Here is a 26,783-nt window from a genome sequence, read left to right as displayed (position 1 = left end):
AAAGCATGAGGCACTTGGGGGTTATTCAAACATGTATACCACTATAACAATGAAGATGCTAAAGATGAAATGTTAAAAGCTGACCTCTACTGCATCCTTTGCCACGCCCACCACCTTCAGCCATTGGTCAGTCTTGGGATACTCCCCAAGCTGTTCTGGCACCACATCAGTTGCCAGGCGTGCCTTGGCAACAAGCTGGTCACTGAATAACTTCACTAGCTTGCTCTGAAATACAACACAAATCAGTCTTTGAATGTTGACAATCTAGACGGCCAATTGGCATGTGATATTGATAACACTATTAACAGGGAAAGAAACATATTTTCGTTCAAGTGTGCCACAGTGCACTCAAAATTGGTTTGAAAGTGCCCATTGGAATTTAAAAAAAAGAACAATATCCAACTTCAATCTCAGTGAATGTCATTTACCCATGAGCTAGATAATACTTTTGTGACAATACCCTTTTCAGTTTCTGTGTATTTGTTTGCTGTTTAACGCTGCTCTCAGCAATATTCCAGCTATATGATGGCGGTCTGTAAATAATCAAATCTCGACCAGATAATCCATTGATTGACATGCACATGCATCAGCTAAGTCAGTGAGGCTGACCACCCGATCCAGTTTGTCGCCTCTTACAATAATCAAAGTGGCCTTCTGCCGCAAGCATGGGTTGCTGAAGACCCATTTTTACCTGGATGTTCATGGGTAATTCAGTTTCTGAATTACCTGAGTTACTTTTGTGAATCGTACTATCCATAAGTCATATCAATATGTTCTTTTCCCATGTGTGCGTCCAGTTTACTTGTACGGAAGTACACCACAGACTCCATGTCATGAATATTTTTGTTAAAAACTAAATGTTTTAAGCATGACTTTCAGACACCAGGAACTTATTCTAGCTGTGCAATTACAAATTAAAGGCACTCTAAAACAAGAATGTCAAACCTTGGAGAAGTATTTCTGAAAATAATATTCTGCCTTAAAAAGGTTTTCAAACATAATCCAGTGTTAGACCTTGACAGTAGCCCACTAGCTACAAATTCCTGTGAGCGAGTACAGATTTCCCCATTGCTTTAACATTACAAGGGCATTTGGTCTTTACCCAAGCCAGTAAAGCTTTTGAGTTTAGTTCTAACCATGCAAATCCAATATGGCCGTCTTGGTGGCCATAACAAAAACCAGATTAGAAACTCTCAGAAATAGCAAAAGAGCAAGACCAAAGTGCAAAAGTCTGAATGCCAAAATTTATGATTTTACTAAAATGGGAACATATGTTGAGCCCCATTACAACTACTACTAACAACGCCATATACACATACACATTTCATCAGTGGGTGACTTTACATAGCACTTTAATTAATTTCGCAGAGGCCACGGGTGATAGCACAAACATGGTGATTGAATTAATTCGCATCAAGCGCTTCATTGAGTACGGCGGACCGCGCCCATCTCGCGTACAGGGGACGATAGAGACGTCTCGTGTACACGTTACATCTGCGACTGTTCACTGCATTTTCAAAACAATGTTTCAAACCACAGGAAGGTTTTTTAACATAGAACTTAGAATTAAGAGCAGGGTCCAAACATGAACGCATTCTATAACCAGGACTAAAACCCTGTATGAATATTTTTGCATGCAACTTCAGAACCAAAGGAACATTAGGCAAAGGTTAGTTTTAAAAATATCACAAGGATGTTCATGACTTTTTAAAATTATTTTTAAACAGTTTGTCCCTAAATTACCCAACCTTCTTCACTGTGACATGTGAGATACCATATTTAGCATCAAAATTGTAAATGGATGCAAATATATGCACTACAAGTCCCACAGGATGCAACGACAGATTGAATTATTGAAACAAGTTTAGTTGTAGCATGCAAGTTAGATTTAACAAACATTACAAATAAAACATAAAATGATCAATATTCAAATTGTCCACGGATTTGTCTACAAATAAATGTTGCCTTGATCATGTTAGCAGGCAAATCGTGATTTTTGTTATTGTTATTTTGTTTAAAATTGGGTATTACTTTATACTATTTAGTTCACATTTTCTTAAATTTCAAGGTATTTTACAAAGTTAAGCACTGCTTTCAATGCATTAGTGTATAGAGACATAATATCCCTTCTTCTTAATGGTCCTGTTATCATTGAAATACAAGTCACCTCTGTCTTAAATAACATAACATTATCATGTTGGCTCAACAGGCTTAATCCAAATTGTTCTTTTTATGTTTTATAATACATGTAATTGGCATCATGAATCCAAGGAAATGCTACACATGCCATAGTATGCATTATCTTATTTTAATTCATCAATTAGTAAACAAGATCAAAACTAAAAATATCACCCCAAAAAATGGAACATTGATGAGTAATACTAAGTGATAGCATTTTCAATAAGGCGGTCTCAAATAAAATTCATGTAAATTGAAATACTATACAAGCTAAACATGCTTACCGTATGCGACGTAATAAGCGCCCAGGGCGCTCTCAAAATTAGAAATTGGGGGCTCTTATCACAATGTTATTTTGTTGAAAAAAAACAGAGTTGAAAGATAAATTTCGTGGTTTATGCTGACAGCCTGAAATGTTTATGTACGACAGACATATTTTTCCAGAATTAAATGGCCATAATTAAGGGCGCATATAACACATGAGTGCGTATTATACACGAATAAATAAGTCTTGTGGACATTGATCAATCGGAAGGGGTGCTAATTGGGACTGTTCACTAGACAATATCTTAGCAAATATCGTCGTGGGCGCTTATTAGAGCGGGGCGCTTATTACGTCGAATACGGTATACCAATTTAATCCTCAAACCTACCTACCAATATTATTTTTATGAGTTTTATATAGTATGTTAAGGTGATTTTTATTTTCTAAATAAAGACACTTGAGTAATCGATGCGTGCGAGCTTATCACATGAAACTGGAAACTGCGTGATGAAGACTGCTGCTAACAAAAACATGGGGCATTACTCTGTGAAGTACGTGTAAATCCAGTTTCCATCAATGCCCATAGTCATGTGAATTTCCATCAGAAGGAACTCCTTCAAAGGTTCATTGCAATATTTGTAATAGTTCATTTAATAGCGGTCAGGTTCAGATTGAAAATAAATAAACACAAATTTTATCAATGCGACGTTTTTACTTGATGCACATTTCTTACCATAATTACATGTTCTCCTATTGATAGCTTCCCTTTCACCCTTGCAGTAGTGCTGTTCTAATTAATTAATCAGTTATATCATTTGTTCATGTTGTTTGGTACAAGAAATTAAGTTAACTTGTACATTGCTTTACATCTGTACATGTTGAATGAAAACAAGAATTTCAACAAAATTGATAACCTACAAGGTCTTAAGGCATTTCTATGGCAAGCTTTCCTAGTTGTGGTAGCTCTGTGTTAAGGCTGGGACTGGTAACTCGGGTTGGGTGGGCCCTGAGTAGGACCCGGGTACCCACAGGACTACCCGGACCCGTGGTTAGTCACATGATATATTCTTGAATGACAAAAACTCTATGGTTACACTATGAGTCACTAATATTCCAATTTCTTTCTGACAATGCAACAATTTTTTCTGACTTTTATATGTTTGAATAAGGATAAAACTTCAGTTTATACATGACCAGATCATTTTACACATGTATCTAAATACATTTTGCCAGGGCTAAGGTCAAACTTTTCCAAATCGGACAGTTTGTACCTATCTCTAAATATCTACAGTGGGTACCCGGGTAGGGTCAGGTAATAAGGTGGTGGGTACTCGGGTAGTAAATTTGGACTCGTCCCAGCCCTACTCTGTATGTGTTGCAAGCTACAGCAAAATATATTTTACTCTTTTTTTATATTGTTAATTCACATAAAATATTCTGAGCAAGAATTTCTAGAAAATTTAAGAATTCTGTTCTCCATTATTATTGTTCAATAAAACATCATCTGTTGCTTTTTCAGTAAAAAGATAAAAAAAGATCAGTCTTGAAATCTTAACCATTTCCCAACACTATCATACAGCTAACTGCATTTGACTGTATGAAAAGGACTGACAAACAGCCAATTGTATAGTTACACCTCACATCTGTGACAAAGGGCCTTGAGTGAGGAATCATATAGTCATAACTCCCATGAAATTCTGAGTTAGAATGGGTCTTCAGTAATATATGCCTGTCGTAAAAGCCGACTCAGGTTTGCTGACTTGGTTGAAGCATGTCATTGTATCTCAATTGTGTAAATTGATGTTCATGATGTCAATCACTAGACTTTCTGATCCAGACACTGATTTTTTACAGACTGCTGTCACATATCTTGAATATTGCTGCATGCAGCATTAATCAACAACCATATATTCATAAAACCACAACAGATTTCACACCAGTGATTTATATAATATTCCGTGATAACTGATTCATGAATAATGAAGGCGTACCTGAAACTTACTAAACTAATAAGCCATATCAATCATTATCAGTCCAAAACAAATAGCCTGAAATAGAAAATAAGTTTCCTAACATTATGAAATTATGTCGTAATATTTTTGCCTTCTCATTGTTTAATTAAGGTGTGAAAAGGCACGAGGGATAGAATTTCCTACCAACATATAACACCAATGTTTTAAAATATATTCAGGTTCTAAAACAATTAGTCAATGTCAATGGATATCACACATTAATATTAATCTGACACTCAGTCTCATTGCACTGTACAGGAATGTCACCTAGCTTACTTCGTACATTTAGGTAATGTCTCATATAATTATCCAATTCATATAAATATCAAAGAAAGTGGCTTGTTATCAACGCTCGTTAATCCTAGTAATAGATATAACTGGCCGTAAGATTGCTGGTACTGCACTCAGCACCTTGCTTCTGCTGACGACTATTTGATCGGGTACAAATGTCAAAGATACACTGCAGCCGTTCGTGTACAGGGAAGTGACTGATCGACATATAATCAAGGCGACACAGGCTGCTATTCTACCATTATGGAATAAACTGAATCTGTCACCTCTGTATCTCTTATTTCTTTCTGGGTAATTTGCTCGGTCGTAGCACATTGTGTCCTCAGTCCCACGAGCTGTTTCGCAGTAAAGTCAATCATAAACTGAACCATCTTGCATGCGTTGATCGCCTGCTCCACAGGATCCTGCATATCAAAATCACACGACATTTTCACCACGACTAAGATGCAGGTAGTTCCTCAAACATATTTTCTTCTTAATTATCAATCCAAAATGTAATCAGTGCTTGAAGAAGACCATCCTTGGTGAATATTTATGCCGCAATTTGACAGCCTCGTACCAAGGAAAACAGCGGCCATATTGACGATTAACTCTCGTGTTCACGTGATCACCAACGAGATATCGAATTGTTTGCCGCGAAATTTCAGTGACAGGTGCACGTTGATACATTAAGATGTTGGACAAAACTGATTCGAAGGACAATCCGAATTTACCATGGTAACCAATGAATTTGAAATTAATCGTAGCTTTAATTGTTCGCTGCAAAGAACCGTTACACTTACTGTTACTGTAACGTTTCACCAAAACAGTGTTGTTCTGTATGTAGTCCTATTTTCGTTCAACACTGAAATGTGATGTTTTTGTCCAGAGCGGACACCGTAGTGATAGTTCATACATTATAATGTATATTGTTGGGGAAAGATAACCGTACGCCACTCTCAGACATAATATATCTTGTTAGTTAAAATGGGTCGTTTTCGCTGTATATATTTTAAGCGTGGGAAACGTTGGTTGGTCTGGATCCAAGGAATGGGTTCCTAACCTAGGTATGGTAAGGACGTGTTAAACGGGTACCGGGTACCTAGCAGTAGTGGTTGTAAAAGGGTACTTGATGGGAAAGGGGATCCAACTCGTCATGACTAACCCCATGGTTGTTAGAGGCAAGCAAGATCTGTGAGCCAATTTGAGCAACATGGTTGTGAATTTGTGGTAACCACAGTCTTGCCTTAGTTTGATGACCAACCTAATAAGGCATCGGCATTACCTCACTGTGCCCTCATGTATTGTTCTAATGTTATGCAGTCAGCTGTGGTGGAGGGTGACACAATAAGGGTATTAGCAATAGTCTAATGTAGATAACTAAACAAATATCTGAGTTGACGTCACACTTATAGTTCATACATGACTCAGTTATCAAACCAAACCAACAGAGCTCTGCACAGCAAAGCTGACAACCCAAGAGCTGTGCAGAATGACTGTCTTCGATCAAGGTTTTACTAGAGGCAAATTATAGAGAGAGCTTGTGTGTTTTTCTTATGGATGTGTTACAAATTACTAATTGTAAGCTTGATTGGATTAGAAGCCAGTGTTTATCAAAGTCAAGATAACAATATAAATGCCTCAGGCATATGAAGCCAATCACATTCTGGTCATGTTGCAGAACACTCTCCTACCCAGTGTTCTTCGTGGCTAGGGGGTACGGGTGGCCCAGTCGTCTAAGGCGTCTCGATTCGTTGTGCAGAGTTGTGTCCCTTGGGCACGCCAGAAACCTATGATTTTAGGTTGGAATTCCGGTTCGCCCCGATTATGTTTCTAGGTTTGTCAGCACCATACCCGTGCTCATGGATTTCACCGAAGTGGTAAACGTCTGAGACCTGCATCACTTCGGGCTTTCCTCCCACATAAAGCTGACACGTCATGATATAACTGGAATAATGTTAAAAGCAGCGTTAAACCCAACTCGCTCACTCTTACAGTTACACAGTCCATTCAAGATATTGCTATGTTTTTATCTGTTTTTGATGAGTCTACACCTCAGAATAAGTGCGTTTGTGTGCTAACAAGAGAAAAGTCTGGTCACATGGTAGTGCAGTCACTGGAGCAGAAAAAGACCAGCAAAGCCGTTTAAGCTCTGGGTTATTGGCTATTGTTTATAAGCAATGCTTCTGAACAGTGGACCCAAGAGAGGAAAAATATGTTGAATACCACCGAAAACTAATGATGAAGGATGATTATGTGGCTCAAAAAGTTATCTTGGGCCCTTACACCATGTACACAAGTTTCTGTTTAACATGTTTAACTCCTACACTCTCTCTTTCAGGGTGGAAAAATATCGTCCAAAGAAGCTAGAAGATCTAATATCACATGTTGACATAATTAACACAAGTAAGATATAATTAGAAATGATTGTTTTGGACTTGTTATGACATATAAAGTGTTATATTAAATTTTATTATATTATGAATGTGTATATGTTGTATATTGTACTTTACCATTTTTGACTGCTCAAATGCAACCCGTGAAGATCCAGGGTAGAATAGGTCTTCAGCAACCCAAAGGGCATGGATAGATGCTCATGATGTTAATCACTGGATTGACGGGTCAGCTTGGAGTCAGCATACTGTGTCTGAGTGGGGTATCCATGTTAAGCTGCAGCATGGTATCTCAGTGGACTAGCACTATAAATCGGCATCAGTCCAGACTAGTACAAGCAGCCACACACGTACATGCACGTCGCTATATAAGTGCAATAATCTTGGACATGATGTCAAATGCAATGTCATCTCACCTGTTGTATTTTTTCATTAAGGTTGTGTTATTTGTTGTAGTTGAGAGGTTTGTGGCGGAGGAGAGACTGCCCCACCTGTTGTTTTACGGACCTCCAGGAACCGGCAAAACCAGCACCATCCTGGCCGTGGCAAAACAGATCTACTCACCCAAAGAGTTCAACTCAATGGTCCTAGAGGTTAGTGTGGCATGGGATGGGCCTCAGCCATCAACACATATATTTGTAATCTGCATCCAGCCATGTTGAGGGGCGAGGGTTGCACAGTCATCTGAGTGAGTGAGTTTGGTTTTATGCCGCTTTTAGCAATATTCCAGCAATATCCTGGTGGGGAACACCAGAAATGGGCTTCACACATTGAACCCATGTCTGGAATCAAACCCGGGTCTTCGGTCTAATTGTAAGAAGCGACAAACAGGCTTACTGACTTGGTTGATGCATGTCATCGCATCCCAATTGCGTAGATTGATGCTCATGATGCAAATCACTGGATTGTCTGGTCCAGACGCAATTATTTTTAGACCACCATCATATAACTGGAATATTGATGAGTTCTGCTTTAAACAGCAAACAAACGAACTTATGGGATTCACATGTTGAAGACTGTATCACTTCGGATTTTCCTCCCACATCAAGCTAAAACACCGGGATATTACTGAAATACTGTTCAAAGTGACATTAAACCAAAATCACTTTCATGTGTTTCTGTTGTCTGTTCATTGTATTGAGTCTGTTTAGCGAGTTACTGAAAGCGAATACAACCCATTGTACTCCTAACCAGAGAAGAATTGATTGTAGATATACCACAAAGGCACAAATATGGCAAAAAGAAGCTTACCTAAATTTCCTTGTTCGATTTCAGTTGAGAAAAAAATGGACTCCCCCTCTCACTTTTGTTCTTATAAAATATTTTAAAAAGCCCCTTCCCTTGTCCCCATTGGGATTTCAGGTTAGAATTTGTCTCCAGGAACCTAATCATGGTGAGATATGATGATGAATGGGACTCCTTGGTGGATTGTGTGTCTCGATGGCCTGGATCATTGTCTGAGCGAGCCCTATCTATAATTTAATCCGTCAGAAGACTATACCAATATATAGCTGGAGTTCACCTACAAGATGATCCACATGTATCCGAGACGCCCGTAAAGGTCAAGTCAAGTACTGATGACAATAATCATATCTTTATTGAGATGTTGATAGCTATCTGTATTTAGACAGGCCTAAGCATGTGTCTGTGATGTTGTGTTTCAGCTGAATGCTTCAGACGACAGAGGTATTGGCATCGTCAGGAACCAGATTCTCAGCTTTGCTAGTACGAGGACTATCTTCAAGTAAATATCTCTCTACTAGACAACCAACTATTATGCTACATAACTGCAATCTCATTTAAATCACATCTTTTACTCTGATACGAATTACGATACCTCTGGGTCTGACAACCACTGAATTTGAGGTCATGCCGGGGGAACTTTTTCTAATCGGCCAGTCAGCATTGAGGCTTCATATTTTTTAATCCCCCGGTCAAGTTTTGACTTTGGCTCTGTTCACATTGGTGTGTTTTTCATTATCTCTAAAACTGATGGGTATTCTTTCATGAAACTTTGCACACAAAAACCAGGTTGTCAATTGGTCTTTTGCTATTTGGGATTTTTTGATTATTATTTTTTTTTTTTCATTTTTGATGTCAACCAGTTTGAGGTTGACTCTGGTCAGACTACAAGGATAGTAGGGCTGGTACAGTTCACTCGCGTAGTCGGTGAATCGAACCGTATTTATTCATGAATTGAATTCGTTATTCGTGGCCACTAGAATCGAATATTTATGAATATGCAATCATGTGCATTTACATACCCTGTACCTAGAAATATCCATAAAAACATATTACATGCATAGATTTCTTAAAAAAGAACACTCTTATGATATTTAATTTGACAGTATTGTGGCCACTGGTCATTGTTGCATTTGAGCAGATACTATTACTTAGATAAGTGTAGTATATGTGTGTTTAATATCTTTATTATTAACAAACCATGTCAAATAATTTATCATGTTATTGTTTCACTGAATATAACAAATAATACATCAACTCCTGACTTGTAATTGTATTCGTAAACTAATGGGTATTCTTTCATGAAACTTTGCACACCAAAAAAACAGGTTGTCATCTGGTGTCTTTTGCTATTTAGGGATGTTTGGAGTATCTTTTTTTTTTCATTTCGATTGTAACCAGTTTGATGTTGACTCTGGTCTGACCACAAGATTGTCTGGATAGTGGATAGCGGATAGCTATCACCATTGAAGGTAACCACAGTAACAGAAGGGAAATGTTTGTGTTAACATTTATTTATAAGAATTCCGAAGTTTACTGTGAAAGGTGAGCTTCAGTTACTATTGATAACTACAGTTGGTAATGCAACAGATTACATCATCAGCCTTGTCGCAATTGTGTGACGTCCACTAACTCTTATCTTTGTGACATACAAAGGACCCAAATACAAAGTTCCAAATCCCATTTCCATGTTTTGACAGCTCAAAAACTGCTCTTGTGTACGGACAGACAGATAAGATAGGAATACTCTCATCAAGTTGAACAGATCACACTTGTGGGACTTGCCTATATAGTCAGATGATTTGTTCTTTCGAATTTGTGGGGGCTGAGGTGATTTGTCATTTTCTGATGACTCTTGTTTGTTTATAAGTGACAAAAGCATCAGATCCAAATATCAAACTTCAACAACCAGTTCCAAATGTAAATGACAAAGGCCGTACCACTATAATATTTTGTGGAAACTTTGTACTGTCGTTTCTGAACACTATGACATCTACACTAAAAAGTGTACCATTGAAAGAATATTTGTCTTCTGTGTGGAGTTTCTTTGTTAAGACTGAGATTTTGCCAAAATTGTTTTAGAAAGCAAAGAACCATGACCCCTTCAATTAGATTGAGTGGTGAAAGTTCAGTCAGATTCTATCGTTGTCAATGAGGTAATGTATCGGAGTAAGAGATTTGATTTTTAGGAGATTGCATGATGACACACTTGTTGTATTTCTCGTTTGAGTGACTGTTTCATGCATTAACATCAATCAAACATGCACAGGACTTTTTGCACATGCATGTTTTCCGCACAATACTTTTCTGCTAATATCAGTACATCACAGAAATAAAAGAAACAAACCAAAGTTTACAGACGATAATGAATTTAAATGTGGAAATCTCCATTGGGAAAAATGGATCATAGATAGATCGCGCTTACAACTCCGAACTGTAATGAATAATCATCTGATTGGCTAGCGACCTGTGAAGATTCCGGGGTAGAATAGGTCTTCAGCAACCCATGCTTGCCGTAAAAGGTGACTGCTTGTTGTAAAAGGCGACTAACGGGATCAGGTGGTCAAGCTCGCTGACTTGGTTGATGCATGTCTCCAATCCCAATTGCGTGGATTGATGCTCATGATGATATTAATCACTTGATTGTCTGGTCCAGACTCGATTATTTACAGACCGCCGTCATATAGCTGGAATATTGCTGAGTGCGGCGTTGAACAACAAACAAACAAAATCTGATTGGCGAGCAGGTTCAATCACATCAATGTCTGTATGGTGGAGCAGTTTTATTGTAGCAGTATATAATAGGAGATACTGTAAATCTTGAAATAATCGCGAGCGTGAATTAAATGAGAAAAATGCGAGTGATCTTTGCTCGCATTTTTAAGCATCGCATTTATATCAACAATAAGACATTTTGGATAGCAAAAATACCAACTTAGACATACGCTGATGTTGACCTCACCACTGTTTATTGAGCTTGTATATTAAGTATATAAACAATGTCATTCAAACACTAATTATATCATGTGAATTGTCACTGCTGGGGTCAAGACAAGAGTTCTACTCCATTGATGCTTGAGAGGAGGGGGTGTGACATTCATATTGAGTCGCATTATTGGCTAGTGTCCAGTGGTTGCATTCTTTTGGAGCCGCATTAATTTCACAAATTTACAGTATCTCTTGATCCCACTCAAGGGATGTCTCCTGTGGATGCCATTTTTGGATGAAAAGTAGAATCTCCCTCCGTGCCTTTTGATATCACATACATCAACACTTGTTGACATAAGTTGAGTTTTTTTATCCACTCGTGTTGAGACATCAAAAGACACAATGTCGAGATTCTCTATGTGCATCTCAAACAAAAATCACAGCTATGACACGTTAAAATATTAAGTGGTCGGACCCTTAGAATACAGCCAATGCTTAAGCCCCACCCTGACTATAAATAGCCCACAAGGTGGTGGTGTTTCAGTTTCGAACATTGACAATTTTAACACAACCGAGTGTCGAGAGACGCTTTTTGAAAACTGTACCAAAGACCGTTAAACTTCGTATCAACGTGAATGACAAACCTAGGATACCACAAATGGCTCCATGCCCAGATATAATTCAATAAATTTTCTGCAGTTTTATAAAAAAAATCTATAAAAAAATTGATCATGATTGAGCATCTGCCTCAATCACAGTGGGAGGAGCTTATTTAGGGTTGCGCTATAAATAGCAAAGCACATGGCCATGTGGACATGTGACACATTCAATGTGAAAGTGAACAGATTGGTTACTGGTTTGTCTGGTCTTGATTATTTGCAGGCTACTGTGATGTTTTATAACCAGTAATAACTGGGGGAAAAAAAATTGCTTCTTTCTGTCTTTGCTGGGCAGTTAATGGCAGACGCATGCCTTGATAGTGCCCTGAAAAGTAGTGTCAACCTTGTAACATGATTTATTTTTATTTTCAGATCTGGCTTTAAAATCGTTATTCTGGATGAAGCTGATGCTATGACTCGGGATGCTCAAAATGCTCTCAGGAGAGGTAGGTTACCATGGTAACTCTGATGAGTAGTGTTGATGATTTTGCACGAAGGATGAGGGCTTTGATAATTCAAAACTTGCACCTGTGCGACCTGAAGCTTTGAAATGTAACCTATGTCTTCACTTGTTACCTGTTATTGATAATTTATTTGTTGATGTAATAAACACCAATATAAAACAGATTGCTTTTCTTGTATTTAAAAAAAAAGTTACCCTCAGTACTTTGTGTTTTGTTTGGTTTCAGTGATTGAGAAGTTCACGGAGAATACCCGTTTCTGCATCATCTGTAACTATCTGTCCAAGATCATTCCTGCCCTGCAGTCCCGATGTACCCGCTTCCGATTTGGTCCTCTGTCCACAGACCAGATGGTCCCCAGACTAGAACACGTCATTGCACAGGAGGGGTGAGCTTGTACCACTACAGTAGTTAGGTAGCAATACAATAATAGCAGGACATTACATATCTCAATGTTAAGGCAGGAGTACAAGGCACATCAATAGAAAGGTGGCAGTACAAGGCACAAAAATAGTAAGGTGGCAGTATAAGGCATGTCTCAATAGTAAGGTGGCAGTACAAGGTACAAAAAAAGTAAGGTGGCAGTGAAAGGCATGTCTCAATAGTAATGTGGCAGTACAAGGTACATGAATAGTAAGGTGGCAGTACAAGGCATGTCTCAATAGTAATGTGGCAGTACAAGGCACATCAATAGTAAGGTGGCAGTACAAGGCATGTCTCAATAGTAAGGTGGCAGTACAAGACACAAAAATAGTAAGGTGGCAGTGAAAGGCATGTCTCAATAGTAATGTGGCAGGACAAGGCATATCTCAATAGTAATGTGGCAGGACAAGTCATATCTCAGTAGTAAGGTGGCAGTACAAGGCATATCTCAATAGTAAGGTGACAGTACAAGGCACAAAAATAGTAAGGTGGCAGTGAAAGGCATGTCTCCATAGTAAGGTGGCAGTACAAGGTACATGAATAGTAAGGTGGCAGTCGAGGCATATCTCAATAGTAAGGTGGCAGTACAAGGCATATCTCAATAGTAAGGTGGCAGTACAAGGCATATCTCAATAGTAAGGTGGCAGTACAAGGCACAAAAATAGTAAGGTGGCAGTACAAGGCATGTCTCAATAGTAAGGTGGCAGTACAAGGCATATCTCAATAGTAAGGTGGCAGTACAAGGCATGTCTCAATAGTAAGGTGGCAGTACAAGACACAAAATAGTAAGGTGGCAGTACAAGGCATATCTCAATAGTAAGGTGGCAGTACAAGGCATGTCTCAATAGTAAGGTGGCAGTACAAGGCATATCTCAATAGTAAGGTGGCAGTACAAGGTATGTCTCAATAGGAAGGTGGCAGTACAAGGCATGTCTCAATAGGAAGGTGGCAGTCGAGGCATGTCTCAATAGTAAGGTGGCAGTACAAGGCATATCTCAATAGTAAGGTGGCAGTACAAGGCATGTCTCAATAGTAAGGTGGCAGTACAAGACACAAAATAGTAAGGTGGCAGTACAAGGCATATCTCAATAGTAAGGTGGCAGTACAAGGCATGTCTCAATAGTAAGGTGGCAGTACAAGGCATGTCTCAATAGGAAGGTGGCAGTACAAGGCATGTCTCAATAGTAAGGTGGCAGTACAAGGCACATCAAAAGTAAGGTGGCAGTACAAGGCATGTCTCAATAGTAAGGTGGCAGTACAAGACACAAAAATAGTAAGGTGGCAGTACAAGGCATGTCTCAATAGGAAGGTGGCAGTACAAGGCACAAAAATAGTAAGGTGGCAGTACAAGGCATGTCTCAATAGTAAGGTGGCAGTACAAGGCATATCTCAATAGTAAGGTGGCAGTACAAGGCATGTCTCAATAGTAAGGTGGCAGTACAAGACACAAAATAGTAAGGTGGCAGTACAAGGCATGTCTCAATAGGAAGGTGGCAGTACAAGGCATATCTCAATAGTAAGGTGGCAGTACAAGGCACAAAAATAGTAAGGTGGCAGTACAAGGCATGTCTCAATAGGAAGGTGGCAGTACAAGGCATATCTCAATAGTAATGTGGCAGTACAAGGCACATAAATAGTAAAGTGGCAGTATAAGGCATATCTCAATAGTAAGGTGGCAGTACAAGGCATATCTCAATAGTAAGGTGGCAGTACAAGGCATATCTCAATAGTAAGGTGGCAGTTTAAGGCACATCAATAGTAAGGTGGCAGTACAAGGCATATCTCAATAGTAAGGTGGCAGTACAAGGCATGTCTCAATAGTAAGGTGGCAGTACAAGGTACATGAATAGTAAGGTGGCAGTACAAGGCATGTCTCAATAGTAATGTGGCAGTACAAGGCACATCAATAGTAAGGTGGCAGTACAAGGCATGTCTCAATAGTAAGGTGGCAGTACAAGACACAAAAATAGTAAGGTGGCAGTGAAAGGCATATCTCAATAGTAATGTGGCAGGACAAGGCACATCTCAATAGTAATGTGGCAGGACAAGGCATGTCTCAATAGTTAGGTGGCAGTACAAGGCATATCTCAATAGTAAGGTGGCAGTACAAGGCATATCTCAATAGTAAGGTGACAGTACAAGGCACAAAAATAGTAAGGTGGCAGTGAAAGGCATGTCTCCATAGTAAGGTGGCAGTACAAGGTACATGAATAGTAAGGTGGCAGTACAAGGCATATCTCAATAGTAAGGTGGCAGCACAAGGCATATCTCAATAGTAAGGTGGCAGTACAAGGCACAAAAATAGTAAGGTGGCAGTACAAGGCATGTCTCAATAGTAAGGTTGCAGTACAAGGCACATCAAAAGTAAGGTGGCAGTACAAGGCATGTCTCAATAGTAAGGTGGCAGTACAAGGCATATCTCAATAGTAAGGTGGCAGTTTAAGGCACATCAATAGTAAAGTGGCAGGACAAGGCACATAAATCGTAAGGTGAAAGTCAAAGGCATATCTCAGTAGTAAGGTGGCAGTACAAGGCATGTCTCAATAGTAAGGTGGCAGTACAAGGCATGTCAATAGTAAGGTGGCAGTAAAAGGTATGTCAATAGTAAGGTGGCAGTACAAGGCATATCTCAATAGTAAGGTGGCAGTGAAAGGCACATAAATAGTAAAGTGGCAGTATAAGGCATATCTCAATAGTAAGGTGGCAGTACAAGGCATATCTCAATAGTAAGGTGGCAGTACAAGGCATATCTCAATAGTAAGGTGGCAGTTTAAGGCACATCAATAGTAAAGTGGCAGGACAAGGCACATAAATCGTAAGGTGAAAGTCAAAGGCATATCTCAGTAGTAAGGTGGCAGTACAAGGCATGTCTCAATAGTAAGGTGGCAGTACAAGGCATGTCAATAGTAAGGTGGCAGTAAAAGGTATGTCAATAGTAAGGTGGCAGTACAAGGCATATCTCAATAGTAAGGTGGCAGTGAAAGGCATATCGCAGTAGTAAGGTGGCAGTACAAGGCATGTCTCAATAGTAAGGTAACTTATATTCATGTTGTGGCAAAGGATGTCTTATGTACGTCACTCACCTTTTAAAGCCCTCATTTGTGAGGGTTAAAGCCCTCAGTTGTGAGGGTTCCTCTCACCTAACGAGGCAGCAGCAAGGGTACATCAGCAGGTGTGGCTCCTCAGTCCAGGGGAGACTACTTGTCATGTGAGAGATCGGAGCTATGGCTGCAAGTTGTTGTCCAGCCCTTGACTGTTGAGAGTATCTCAGGATATCAGTCAAAAGCAGGCTCTATTTTCTTGGTAGTTCTTTCTCACATGCAAAACAAACTAAGAATATCTGGCTCATTGTTTGTTTGTTTAACACCTTACTCAAACTTTTTCCAGCTACATGACGTCGGCCTGTAAATAATTTGAGTCTTGACCAGACAACCCAGTGATTGACATGAACATAGATCTACGCATTTGATACGTGATGAAATGCATTACTCACTGACTTACTTCCCAATAATTATCACAATTTGTTTCTCCACAGCATCAAGGTGACAGAAGATGGGATGAAGGCTGTGGTTACCCTGGCAACGGGAGACATGAGGAAGTCCCTCAACATCCTTCAGGTGAGTCGAACAGAACACTACTGACGACTGTGAAACTTTGATCTTCAACAGCCCTTTCTGCTTATAACGGCATTTGCTGTGGGAACTACCTCACTCTCAGTGGGTGGAGCTTATATGAGTGATCTGACAGGTCAGTATGACGTCATGATAACAAGCAAATTTCATTGGTTAATGCTTAAACAGGTGACATGACATGACATGTGAACACCCACCCACGTGGGCCCTTGGACAGCAAGGACGAAAGTTTTTGCGATGTGGCACTCACCACTTATGGTAATAAATATCAATCAAACGATTCCACGACTTTTTAACAAACGAGTAGGTCTTTGATTTCAAAACCTTCACATCTTCATAAAATGTACAGGACGGTCGGGTAGCCTAGTGGGTAAAGTGTTCGCTCGTCATGCCAAAGACCTGGGCTCTATTCCCAACCTGGTGCACAATGTGTGAAGCCCAGTTCTGGTGTCCCCCGCCGTTATATTGCTGGAATATTGCTAAAAGTGGCGTAAAACCATAAAACTCATAAAATGTTACTGTGGAATCTCCATGATTTATGCTTCATTCCAGTCTTGTATTCTCTTTACAAGAAGGAAATACGTTTGTTGTGATAAATAAAGTGTTAATTAAAACATTCACCATAATGTGTATGATGGCACCAAGCGTAATCCTGTGGTGTACGGTATGTTTGCAGTTCTTGAATAACATTTCTCAAAACATCCATGGATGTCGTGATTTCAGCAGTGTTTTATTCGTGTTCGTCTTTCCTACATCAGGAATCTGAATGAAAATGATCGTCAAAATCCTAATAATTGTCAAAATATTTTCAAGTGATAAAAGAGGTACACTTGTCCGAAAGTTCCTGGTGCCAAGTCACTCCACTGAACTTTGCGGGTCTCCGTGGCCCAGATTTTAATTTCCTGTTGATTCCTTTTGTGGCATGCCATGTATCATTTGCATTAGGCCATCCATGTTTTTTTATGTGTTTCTCATCTCAACCTTAACCAACAAGAGTGAGTGAGTGAGTGACTTGGGTTTAACGCCGCTTTTAACAGTATTACAGTTATATCATGGCATGTCAGCTTAATGTGGGAGGAAAGCATGAAGTGATGCAAGTGTCAGACGTTTAGCACTTCGGTGAAACCCACGGGCACGGTTGTAGTGCTGACAAACCTAGTAACGTAATTTGGTGTGAACCCGGGATTTGAACCCACAATCATAGGTTTCTGGCGTGCCCAAGGGACGCAACTCTGCGCCTCAGACGGCTGGGCCACCCGTGCTTCCAACAAGAGAGCGGGCAGGCGAAATAAAAAATGTTTTTAAGAAAACAAGACTGTCTTTCAATAATTATGTAACTTATTTTATGACCTTTTAAAGCTTAAAACACTTGCTAACAGTCTGGTTCGGAAAGGAATTTCAATAAACAGCCGAAGAAAGATAAAGTTGACCTATTTTTTTATGACCGTGCAAAGCTAGTCGTAATTTCTTTAGCAGAGTGGTTCACAGTTTTTCACAGCAGCAGGACAAATTGTGATACGAAAACTCTTTATTGTTGCACGCTGGAATGGAGATGCGGAAAGCCTTACATGCTTCGAAATGATGTTCAGATAATATTAGTTCCACAACTGATGTTATGTCTGTGTAGAGGTGACTTGCTTGTCAGCGATGACAGAATCAGGAACAGTAAAGTTGGAAGGGGCTTTAAGTTACAACATTGAATGTAGTGTTAAAATCAAAACTTTCAAAAAATTCCCTTTTTTGAACAATATGTGACCCACCAGGAGAACATGGGCCTTATGGGTGCTAGGATACAATTGTGCCGTGATGTCATAAAGACTTTTGACGTCAACTTACTTCAGTGAAGATCGCCATGTGTGATGTCATGTATCTCTGTAATAAATATGAATTGAAGCTTGTGAATTGTATTTTTGTGTTCCGAAGATGCTGTAGTTTTCAAATATAATGAAAGAACAAAACATGATTTTTCACCTATAAATTCTTTTATCTCATGGTTTGTCACTTGTAAAAACTTATTCCAAATTTGCCTGTCAAGGGCACTTAGTTTGGAATCCATAAATCCCAGTAGAATCTTGAGACTGTTTACTCAGAGTCTGGACTGATCGAGGAACATCATTTGATCACACTTCCCCCAGTTCTGGTCGTCATAGTGACATGTCCTGTTTTGTTTCAGAGTGCGTCCATGGCGTACGAGGAAGTGACGGAAGACAACGTGTACACCTGTGTGGGGCATCCCTTGAGGAGGGACATTGAAAACATCGTCAACTGGGTCCTCAATGAAAGCTTCACATCGGCATACAACAGTATCCTTGAGTGTGTTAACATGATGGTTGCACCTGGTCGTAACTGCTATAGACTAGAACTCTCCAGGGACTGTAAGATACACCAAGACCTCTGTGGTCCATTGGATAGTACCTCTGCCCAGGGAATGCGAGGTTGGTGGTGCGATCACAGTGTCCAAAATAGTTGCCTGCTCACTATCCCATATCTGCTGACATTTCTGTTGGGATAGGTGAATTTATTCCTTCTTGCCTGAATGTCTTGCGACTGACACTGACAATTTTGATTGACATGTGACTCACCAGGGGTAGAAACTAACATTGTTAGTCTACTGGTCCTTAAAATGATAACGTAAAGCAAAACCCTTATAAATGGCCAATTTCTACTCATCCTTATGGTACCTAAACTATTGGGCAGTTTGGCAAGGACTACAGGACTAGTGCCAATTTCTAACGCTGCTCACTACCTTTGATTATGAAGCTGTGTTGAAGGCACAGCGTAAAGTAAATCTGAGAAAACTGACAATAATCGTCTACTCTGGTATGTACTTTCAAATGTGGCCGCAACTTTTAAGATGGGAGAGTTAGATTATGAACACGTTAAGATCCAGCTAGAGAAAAGGTCTTCAGCAACCCATGCTTTAAGAGGCGACTATGCTTGTCGTAAGAGGCAACTAACGGGATTTTGTGGTCAGACTAGCTGACTTGGTTGATGCATGTCATCGCATCCCAATTGTGTGGATTGATGCTCATGATGTCAACACTGGATTGTCTGGCTCCAGACTCGATTATTACAGACCCCTGTCATATGGCTGGAATATTGCTGAGTGCGGCATTAAACAACAAACAAACAAAAGATACATTTATGAGTCATCACCTCGTCTGGCATGTTGAGTGTAAACATAATTTCAGACCAAAAGATGTTTAAAGATGGTACTTGTTATTACCCTGCCTGGTGTTAGGCATGGGTGCATGCCCATAGCTATATAAGTGCAATAAACGCGACGTTAAGCCTCAATTCATCTCAAGTCGCCTCATGACACCTCTTTCTCTTGTTACCTGCATTATCTTGATGTTACAACACAGCATATTGACACTGACGTAAGGGGTATTCACATGCAATGCGGCCCATGAAGATCCGGGTTAGAATAGTTCTTCAGCAACCCATGCTTACTGAAAAAGGTGACTATGCTTGTTGAAAGAGGCGACTAACAGGATTGATGTGGTTGATGCATGTCATAGTATCACAATTGCGTGGAACGATGCTCATGATGTCAATCACTGGATTGTGTGGTCCAGACTTGATTATTTACAGACCACCATCATATAGCTGGAATATTGCTGAGTGCGGCGTAAAACAATAAATAAACAAATACAGCAATGATTCTGAGATCCAGTGTCCTGATACTGAAGTGCACGTTTTAGAGGTAATCAAAGCATTGATTTTATAGCATCATACTTCTATGAACAGTTCAGGGTAAATTACCATTGTAATGTATGTACATTCAGCCTCACTCCAGTTATCTCCCTTACCTTGTGAGACATCAGTCACCTGAAGGTGGCCAAAGGCCTGGCTCTCCAGGACATCCTGACCGAGGTCCACCAGTACGTCCATCTAGGTACGATGCTACACTGTCAGACTGGATTTGCAAACAAACTTTGGAAATACAGATTATTAGAGTTATTTTTGCCATATGGATTCTCAAAGTTACTTTGGGCCATACAGATAATCAAAGTTACTTTAGGCTATTTGGATGATCAAAGTCTATATGGATGATCAAAGTCTATATGGATGATCAAAGTCTATATGGATGATCAAAGTCTATATGGATTATCAATAGCTATAGGGATTATCAAAGTCTATAGGCATGATCAAAGTCTATAGGGATGATCAAAGTCTATATGGATGATCAAAGTCTATATGGATGATCAAAGTCTATATGGATTATCAAAGTCTATATGGATTATCAATAGCTTTAGGGATTATCAAAGTCTATAGGCATGATCAAAGTCTATAGGGATGATCAAAGTCTATATGGATGATCAAAGTCTATATGGATGATCAAAGTCTAAATGGATTATCAAAGTCTATATGGATTATCAATAGCTATAGGGATTATCAAAGTCTATAGGGTTTATCAAAGTTTATAGGGTTTATCAAAGTCTATATGGATGATCAAAGTCTATATGGATGATCAAAGTCTATATGGATTATCAAAAGCTATATGGATTATCAAAGTCTATAGGGTTTATCAAAGTCTATATGGATTATCAAAGTCTATATGGATTATCAAAGTCTATATGAATTATCAAAGTCTATAGGGATTATCAAAGTCTATAGGGTTTATCAAAGTCTATATGGATTATCAAAGTCTATATGAATTATCAAAGTCTATAGGGATTATCAAAGTCTATAAGGGATGATTAAAGTCTATGGATTATAAAAGTTACTTTAGCTCATTTGGATTATCAAAAGTTCCTTTGGCCATATGGATTATCAAAGTCTGTATGGATTATCAAAGTGCATGGATTATCAAAGTTACTTTAGACTATAGGGATTATCAAAGTCTATAGGCATGATCAAAGTCTATAGGGATTATCAAAGTCTATATGGATTATCAAAGTCTATATGGATTATCAAAAGCTATATGGATGATCAAAGTCTATATGGATTATCAAAGTCTTTATGGATTATCAAAGTCTTTCTGGATTATTAAAGTCTATATGGATTATCAAAAGCTATATGGATTATCAAAGTCTTTATGGATTATCAAAGTCTATATGGATTATCAAAGTCTATCATGTCTATAGGGTTTATCAAAGTCTATATCGATTATCAAAGTCTATAGGGTTTATCAAAGTCTTTATGGATTATCAAAGTCTATATGGATTATCAAAGTCTATATGGATTATCAAAGTCTATAGGGTTTATCAAAGTCTTTATGGATTATCAAAGTCTATATGGATTATCAAAGTCTATATGGATTATCAAAGTCTATAGGGTTTATCAAAATCTATATGGATTATCAAAGTTACTGTAGTCCATATGGGTTATCAAATTTATTTTAGGCCATATAGATTATCAGAGTTACTTAAAGCCATACAGAGATTATAAATTGCTACATTGTTTCTCTCTGCCTCGACAGTTGACCTGCCGATCCATGTGCGAGTGCATCTCCTGGAGAAACTGGCTGACATTGAGTAAGTGCTCCTTCAAATAATATAAGTAGTTCCCTGTTTTACAATCATTATGGCTGAGTTGATCTTAGCAATCACTTGTGACCTACCATGCATGGCCTCTTCATAGGGAGACACATCTGACAGTCTAATAGCTCTTCATCTGATAAGTATCAGTGAAGCTGGATGAGAATAGCCATCTTGCTCAAGGGTAGACATGGTCACATGGTAGACTTCGAGGTTTATTAGGTGCATATTGGTTTCAAATACACAAAATAAATCACCACAACTGAATTAAATAAGAGCGACTAACGGGATCGGGTGTTTAGGCTCGCTGACTTGGTTGATGCATGTCATTGATTCCAATTGCGTGGATCAATGCTCATGATGTCAATCGCTGGATTGTCTTGTTCAGACTCGATTATTTACAGACCGCCGTCATATAGCTGAAATATTGCTGAGTGCGGCTTTAAACAACCAACCAACCAACCAATTAAATATGAGTTTGCTGTGTACAAATAAGCATGAAACATTAAAAGATTAGAAGACCCAACAGTATAACCATGACAACCATGTAATTACCCGATGTAGTCTTTTCAACTTGTGTACCAGTAGTTCCTTATTTACTGATTAAAAGCAGGCATCACCATACATTTACGTTACAGCAGTGGATAAGGCACAAAAGTGATAGGTCTCGCTAAGTTTTACTTGGTCAAGTATATAATAATGTACCAGGATGTTATAGATCACCTGAGTTGTTCATGACAGATTAACTTTAGTGAAAAAACTCGGTGTTCTTGGACTTGAATGCCAAAAGAAAACTCAATACACAGTGGCTCCACGAATTAGAATAAGTCTTCAGCAACCCATGCTTGCCCTACTCAGTGGCTCCAAAACTTTATTCAAATCGCTCATGATGTCAATCGCAGGATTGTCTGGTCCAGACCCGATTATTGACAGACCACCCTCATATAGCTGAAATATGGCTCAGTGTAGTGTCAAACAACTAACAAACTACTATTCTAGATAACAGTAAGTCAACGTCCTAGCAAATAATCAAACGAAACCCCGCATTAGTAATCCATTTATATACACTAACACTTGGAAACGTCCGATAGCAAACACCGAGGTCATTATTCTCAGAACAAGCAAACAAACAAACAAACATTGGCTCCATAACTTCTCTTGAGCCCAGGTACTATGCTCCCTCCAGGTGTCATGAAGGTTCCTGAAAGTCATGTCACTGATGAATTGTCATTGACAAGATGTACGTCACTCCCGTGCTGGTATCAGTGCATCTGGTATGTCGGTGGCTCAATGTCAGTCAAATCTGTTGCTCCGATACAGTACTTCTCTGGGTGAGTGAGTGAGTATGGTCTCTGGGTGAAGATGTGGCAATATCTCCATAGAAGGTCATGTCAGGTCAACTCTCATCAAACTAATCTAAATGAAGTATGTGTGTTCTTGAGCCAATCAGATATCAGTTTTCTAAAACAGTTTGGCTTGATTTCTTTGCCATCTCAATTCGGAACAAAAGACAACCCACACAGCACGCAAATATTCTTTTGATGGTACTCCCAGTTGCAATAGATGCCATGGCCGTCATAACAGACAGGGTGTATAAAATGTCTACAAAGGCATAGTGGTGTGGTGTTACGTATTTACATTCGGGACTTGTCGTTGTAAGTTTGTTTGGGAGGTAAAGAAGTAGATATTCTGGGGTGAATGTTTTTCTCACTTGTTCAGAAAACTTTAAAGCCTTGATGCATATTGTTGAGATCAGAAAGTTCACCTGACCGATGGTTCTCTTAAGATCTTCAATCAGAAGGTATCATATCAGAGTAAAAGATCTGATTGTGATGACGTTGGCCAGTGGCTGTGTGCTGGAACAGCTGTGGAAGTATCAGCTCCTGTTCTTGAGGTAATCTCAACGATTGGTCACGACATGGTGGTATATTTCAGGTCACGACATGGTGTTATATTTCAGGTCACGACATGGTGGTAAATTTCAGGTCACGACATGCTGGTAAATTTCAGGTCACGACATGCTGGTATGTTTCAGGTCACTACATGGTGGTATATTTCAGGTCACTACATGGTGGTATATTTCAGGTCACGACATGGTGGTATATTTCCGGTCACTACATGGTGGTATATTTCAGGTCACTACATGGTGGTATATTTCAGGTCACTACATGGTGGTATATTTCAGGTATCGCCTGGCGTCTGGGACCAGTGAGAAAATCCAGCTGAGCTCCATGATTGCTGCCTTCCAGACCGCACGGGACCTACTGGTCAGCCAGGCCAAGTGACAACTGCGTTTCTGACCCCCGTTTCACACAATAGGAGGTGATCAGCGAGGCTAAATAACCACAGCCTTTCACTGTGTGGGAGGTAGTCAGCGAGGCCAAATGACCACTGCCTTTCAGTCTGGGAGGTGGTCAGTGAGACCAAGTGATCACTGCATTTCACAGGTTGGAAGGTGGTCAGCGAGGCCAAGTCACCACTGCCTTTCACACTCCATGGCAGGTGCTTTGCAGTATAACCAAGTGACTGCAGCCACATTACTACATTGTATATACTGTATATATAAATCAGAAAGTCAGACATCTTGCATTGTGTCGGTGTTGTCATTAAGTCTTCTAGGAAGACGACTGGTGATTATTATTCTGCCTACATGAAGGGGTAGGGCAGCCGAGTAATTTCAGCAGTGCTTCTCATGCTTAAGACCCAGGTTCGACCACACCTACATGGGAACATGTGTTAAGCCCACTTCTAATGTGCTGGGGCCAAATGAGGTGGGGGGTGGGGGGTGATGGAATGGCACAGACAGGTAAGGACCACCAGATAACTCGGTACTCGGAAATAAAATTTCCTAAGTCCAAAATTGGAAGAGTTTAGCTTTACACCACTTTATGCCAATATTCAAGCAATGTCATGGCGGGGGACACCAGAAATTGGCTTCACACATTGTACCCATGAGGGGAGGGGAATTGAACCCAGGTATTTGGTGTGATGAGCCAATGCTTTAACCACTAGGCTATCCCACCCCCCTCAAGAATTGTAAGAAATGTTTGTTACAGGTAATAGTTGTATAATAATAATGAACGACTGCCAGTGATCGTGGAGGTAATATGGGAAACTTAAAAGTTGACATTTTTGGATCAGTAGTGTGTAATACGGCCACAATTTGTCAGACAATTTGAGGGAGTCTGTCCCACTCGTCTTGCAGCTCCTGACCAACTTCAGCCAACGTGGTTAGGGGCTGTATGACGTCGAGGCACAATTGTCCCTATCATACCCCTGACATGTTCAAAGGGGGAAAGTTCTTGGCTCATTGCACACTGACTTCTGCCAGTTTCCAGCACGCCAATAGCCTGTAGACGCTCCACATGTTTCAGACGCAACATTGCAAGTTCATGTACAAACAATGAATGATATCAACTAAATCGCACCTGTATGATAAGCAGAATCAATAAGATTCACAGAAATAATGGTCCACAGAGATTAATCGATCTTCCTTGAATGTGTCAAAATTAGGAATGACATCCTACGCACGCATGTGGTGCTACTGCGTGCAGCATGTGCACACTATAGGATGTGTTTTGGTATTAACGTTCTTGCATTGGACGTTTGGGCTCAACACTTACGAGGGCGTTCAATAAGTTTTGCAACTAGGGCATTTGTATTTACACAAACAATGTCAACTTGTAGCAGGTGTAACACTAGTCATAACATCAGGTTGACACGTGTCATAACAAGTTCCAGACACAACAATAAGTTAGATGTGATGGCTTTATTCACCTAAGGGTGGTCACAATCATGGATTCTCTCAAACATGAACAACGCGCTGTAATAAAGTTTCTTACCAAGGAGGGATGCAAAGCAAAAGAAATCCATGACCGCATGTGTCAAGTGATGGGTAAGGATGACCTGGCTATTCCACAGTTTGCCGTTGGTCTCTACAGTTTAAAAAGGGTAGGGAGTCCAGAGACGATGACCGAAGATCAGACATGCCTTCAGATGCCACCCAACCGGAAACCATTGCTGCAATAGAAAAAAGAGTGATAGTATCTGAACTTTCTAGGGAATTCCAAATATCAGTTGGAACTGTTGTAACCATTATTCATGAACATCTTGGTATGTCCAAAGTATCTGCAAGATGGGTACCTAGAAACCCCAGAGCTCAAGATCGCCATCAGAGAACTGAAAGTTGTCGAGACCTCCTAAATCTCTATACTGCTGATGAAGCCGGATTTCTTTCTCGTCTAGTGACAGGTGATGAAACATGGATCCACCACTGGGACCCAGAAACTAACTTGTAATCCATGCAATGGGAGCACCCTAATTCTCCGCCTCCGATGAAGTTTTGCACTCAACCATCGGCTGGCAAGGTAATGGCCGCCATATTTTGGGATGCAAGAGGCATATTACTGATTGATTGCATGCCACCAAAAGCTACAATCAATGGACAATATTATGCTAATGTAATGAAAGAATTGCGAAAATCTATTCGCCAGAAACGCCGTTGAATGTTAACACGTGGTATTCTACTTTCGCATGACAACGCTCCGGTTCACAAGTCGAGAATTGCACAGGCCGCCATATGTGAATGTGGATTCGAACAGTTAAATCACCCACCATACAGCCCAGACCTAGCCCCCAGTGACTATTTCCTGTTCCGGCAAAAGAAATCTGCCCTACGTGGAAGACGCTTCCAGGATGACGAGGACATAATGGCTGCCACAGAGGCGTGGTTAGAGGGCCAATCTGCGGATTTCTATAAAAGTGGTATTAAAAGCTAGAAGGACAAATGGAATAAGCGTATTGAGGTGAATGGAGATCATATTGAAAAATGAAAGTG

At 39.8% G+C, this 26,783-nt stretch overlaps 2 protein-coding genes across 4 annotated transcripts in view; one reads left to right on the top strand and one right to left on the bottom strand.

Annotated features, from left to right (window-relative positions):
* The window catches only part of LOC139472226 (kinase suppressor of Ras 2-like), a 57,344-nt gene extending 52,030 nt beyond the window's left edge, over positions 1–5,314 (bottom strand). For all 3 annotated transcript variants that reach the window (XM_071254602.1, XM_071254601.1, XM_071254603.1), the window contains exons 1-2: positions 5,013–5,314; positions 85–225 (exon numbers count right to left, since the gene is read on the bottom strand). In XM_071254602.1, coding sequence (XP_071110703.1) covers positions 85–225; positions 5,013–5,174 — 303 coding nt within the window. In that variant the 5' untranslated portion in view covers positions 5,175–5,314. The remainder of the gene's footprint in view (positions 1–84; positions 226–5,012) is intronic.
* A 61-nt stretch (positions 5,315–5,375) lies between these two features.
* On the top strand, positions 5,376–24,237 carry LOC139472408 (replication factor C subunit 5-like). The gene is made up of 11 exons (XM_071254884.1): positions 5,376–5,463; positions 7,067–7,131; positions 7,575–7,711; positions 8,783–8,862; positions 12,320–12,393; positions 12,637–12,796; positions 16,367–16,448; positions 18,637–18,766; positions 20,284–20,361; positions 21,889–21,943; positions 24,132–24,237. The coding sequence occupies exons 1-11, from the start codon at positions 5,420–5,422 to the stop codon at positions 24,229–24,231; spliced, it is 1,005 nt and encodes a 334-aa protein (XP_071110985.1). The 5' UTR covers positions 5,376–5,419; the 3' UTR covers positions 24,232–24,237.
* The last annotated feature ends 2,546 nt before the right edge of the window (positions 24,238–26,783 follow it).

This window comes from Haliotis cracherodii, unplaced genomic scaffold (genome assembly GCF_022045235.1).
Source record: "Haliotis cracherodii isolate W230 unplaced genomic scaffold, xgHalCrac1.p SCAF_24, whole genome shotgun sequence".
NCBI lineage: Eukaryota > Metazoa > Mollusca > Gastropoda > Lepetellida > Haliotidae > Haliotis > Haliotis cracherodii.
Note: the sequence above shows the minus strand (reverse complement) of the source record. Positions and strands in the feature narration are given on the sequence as shown.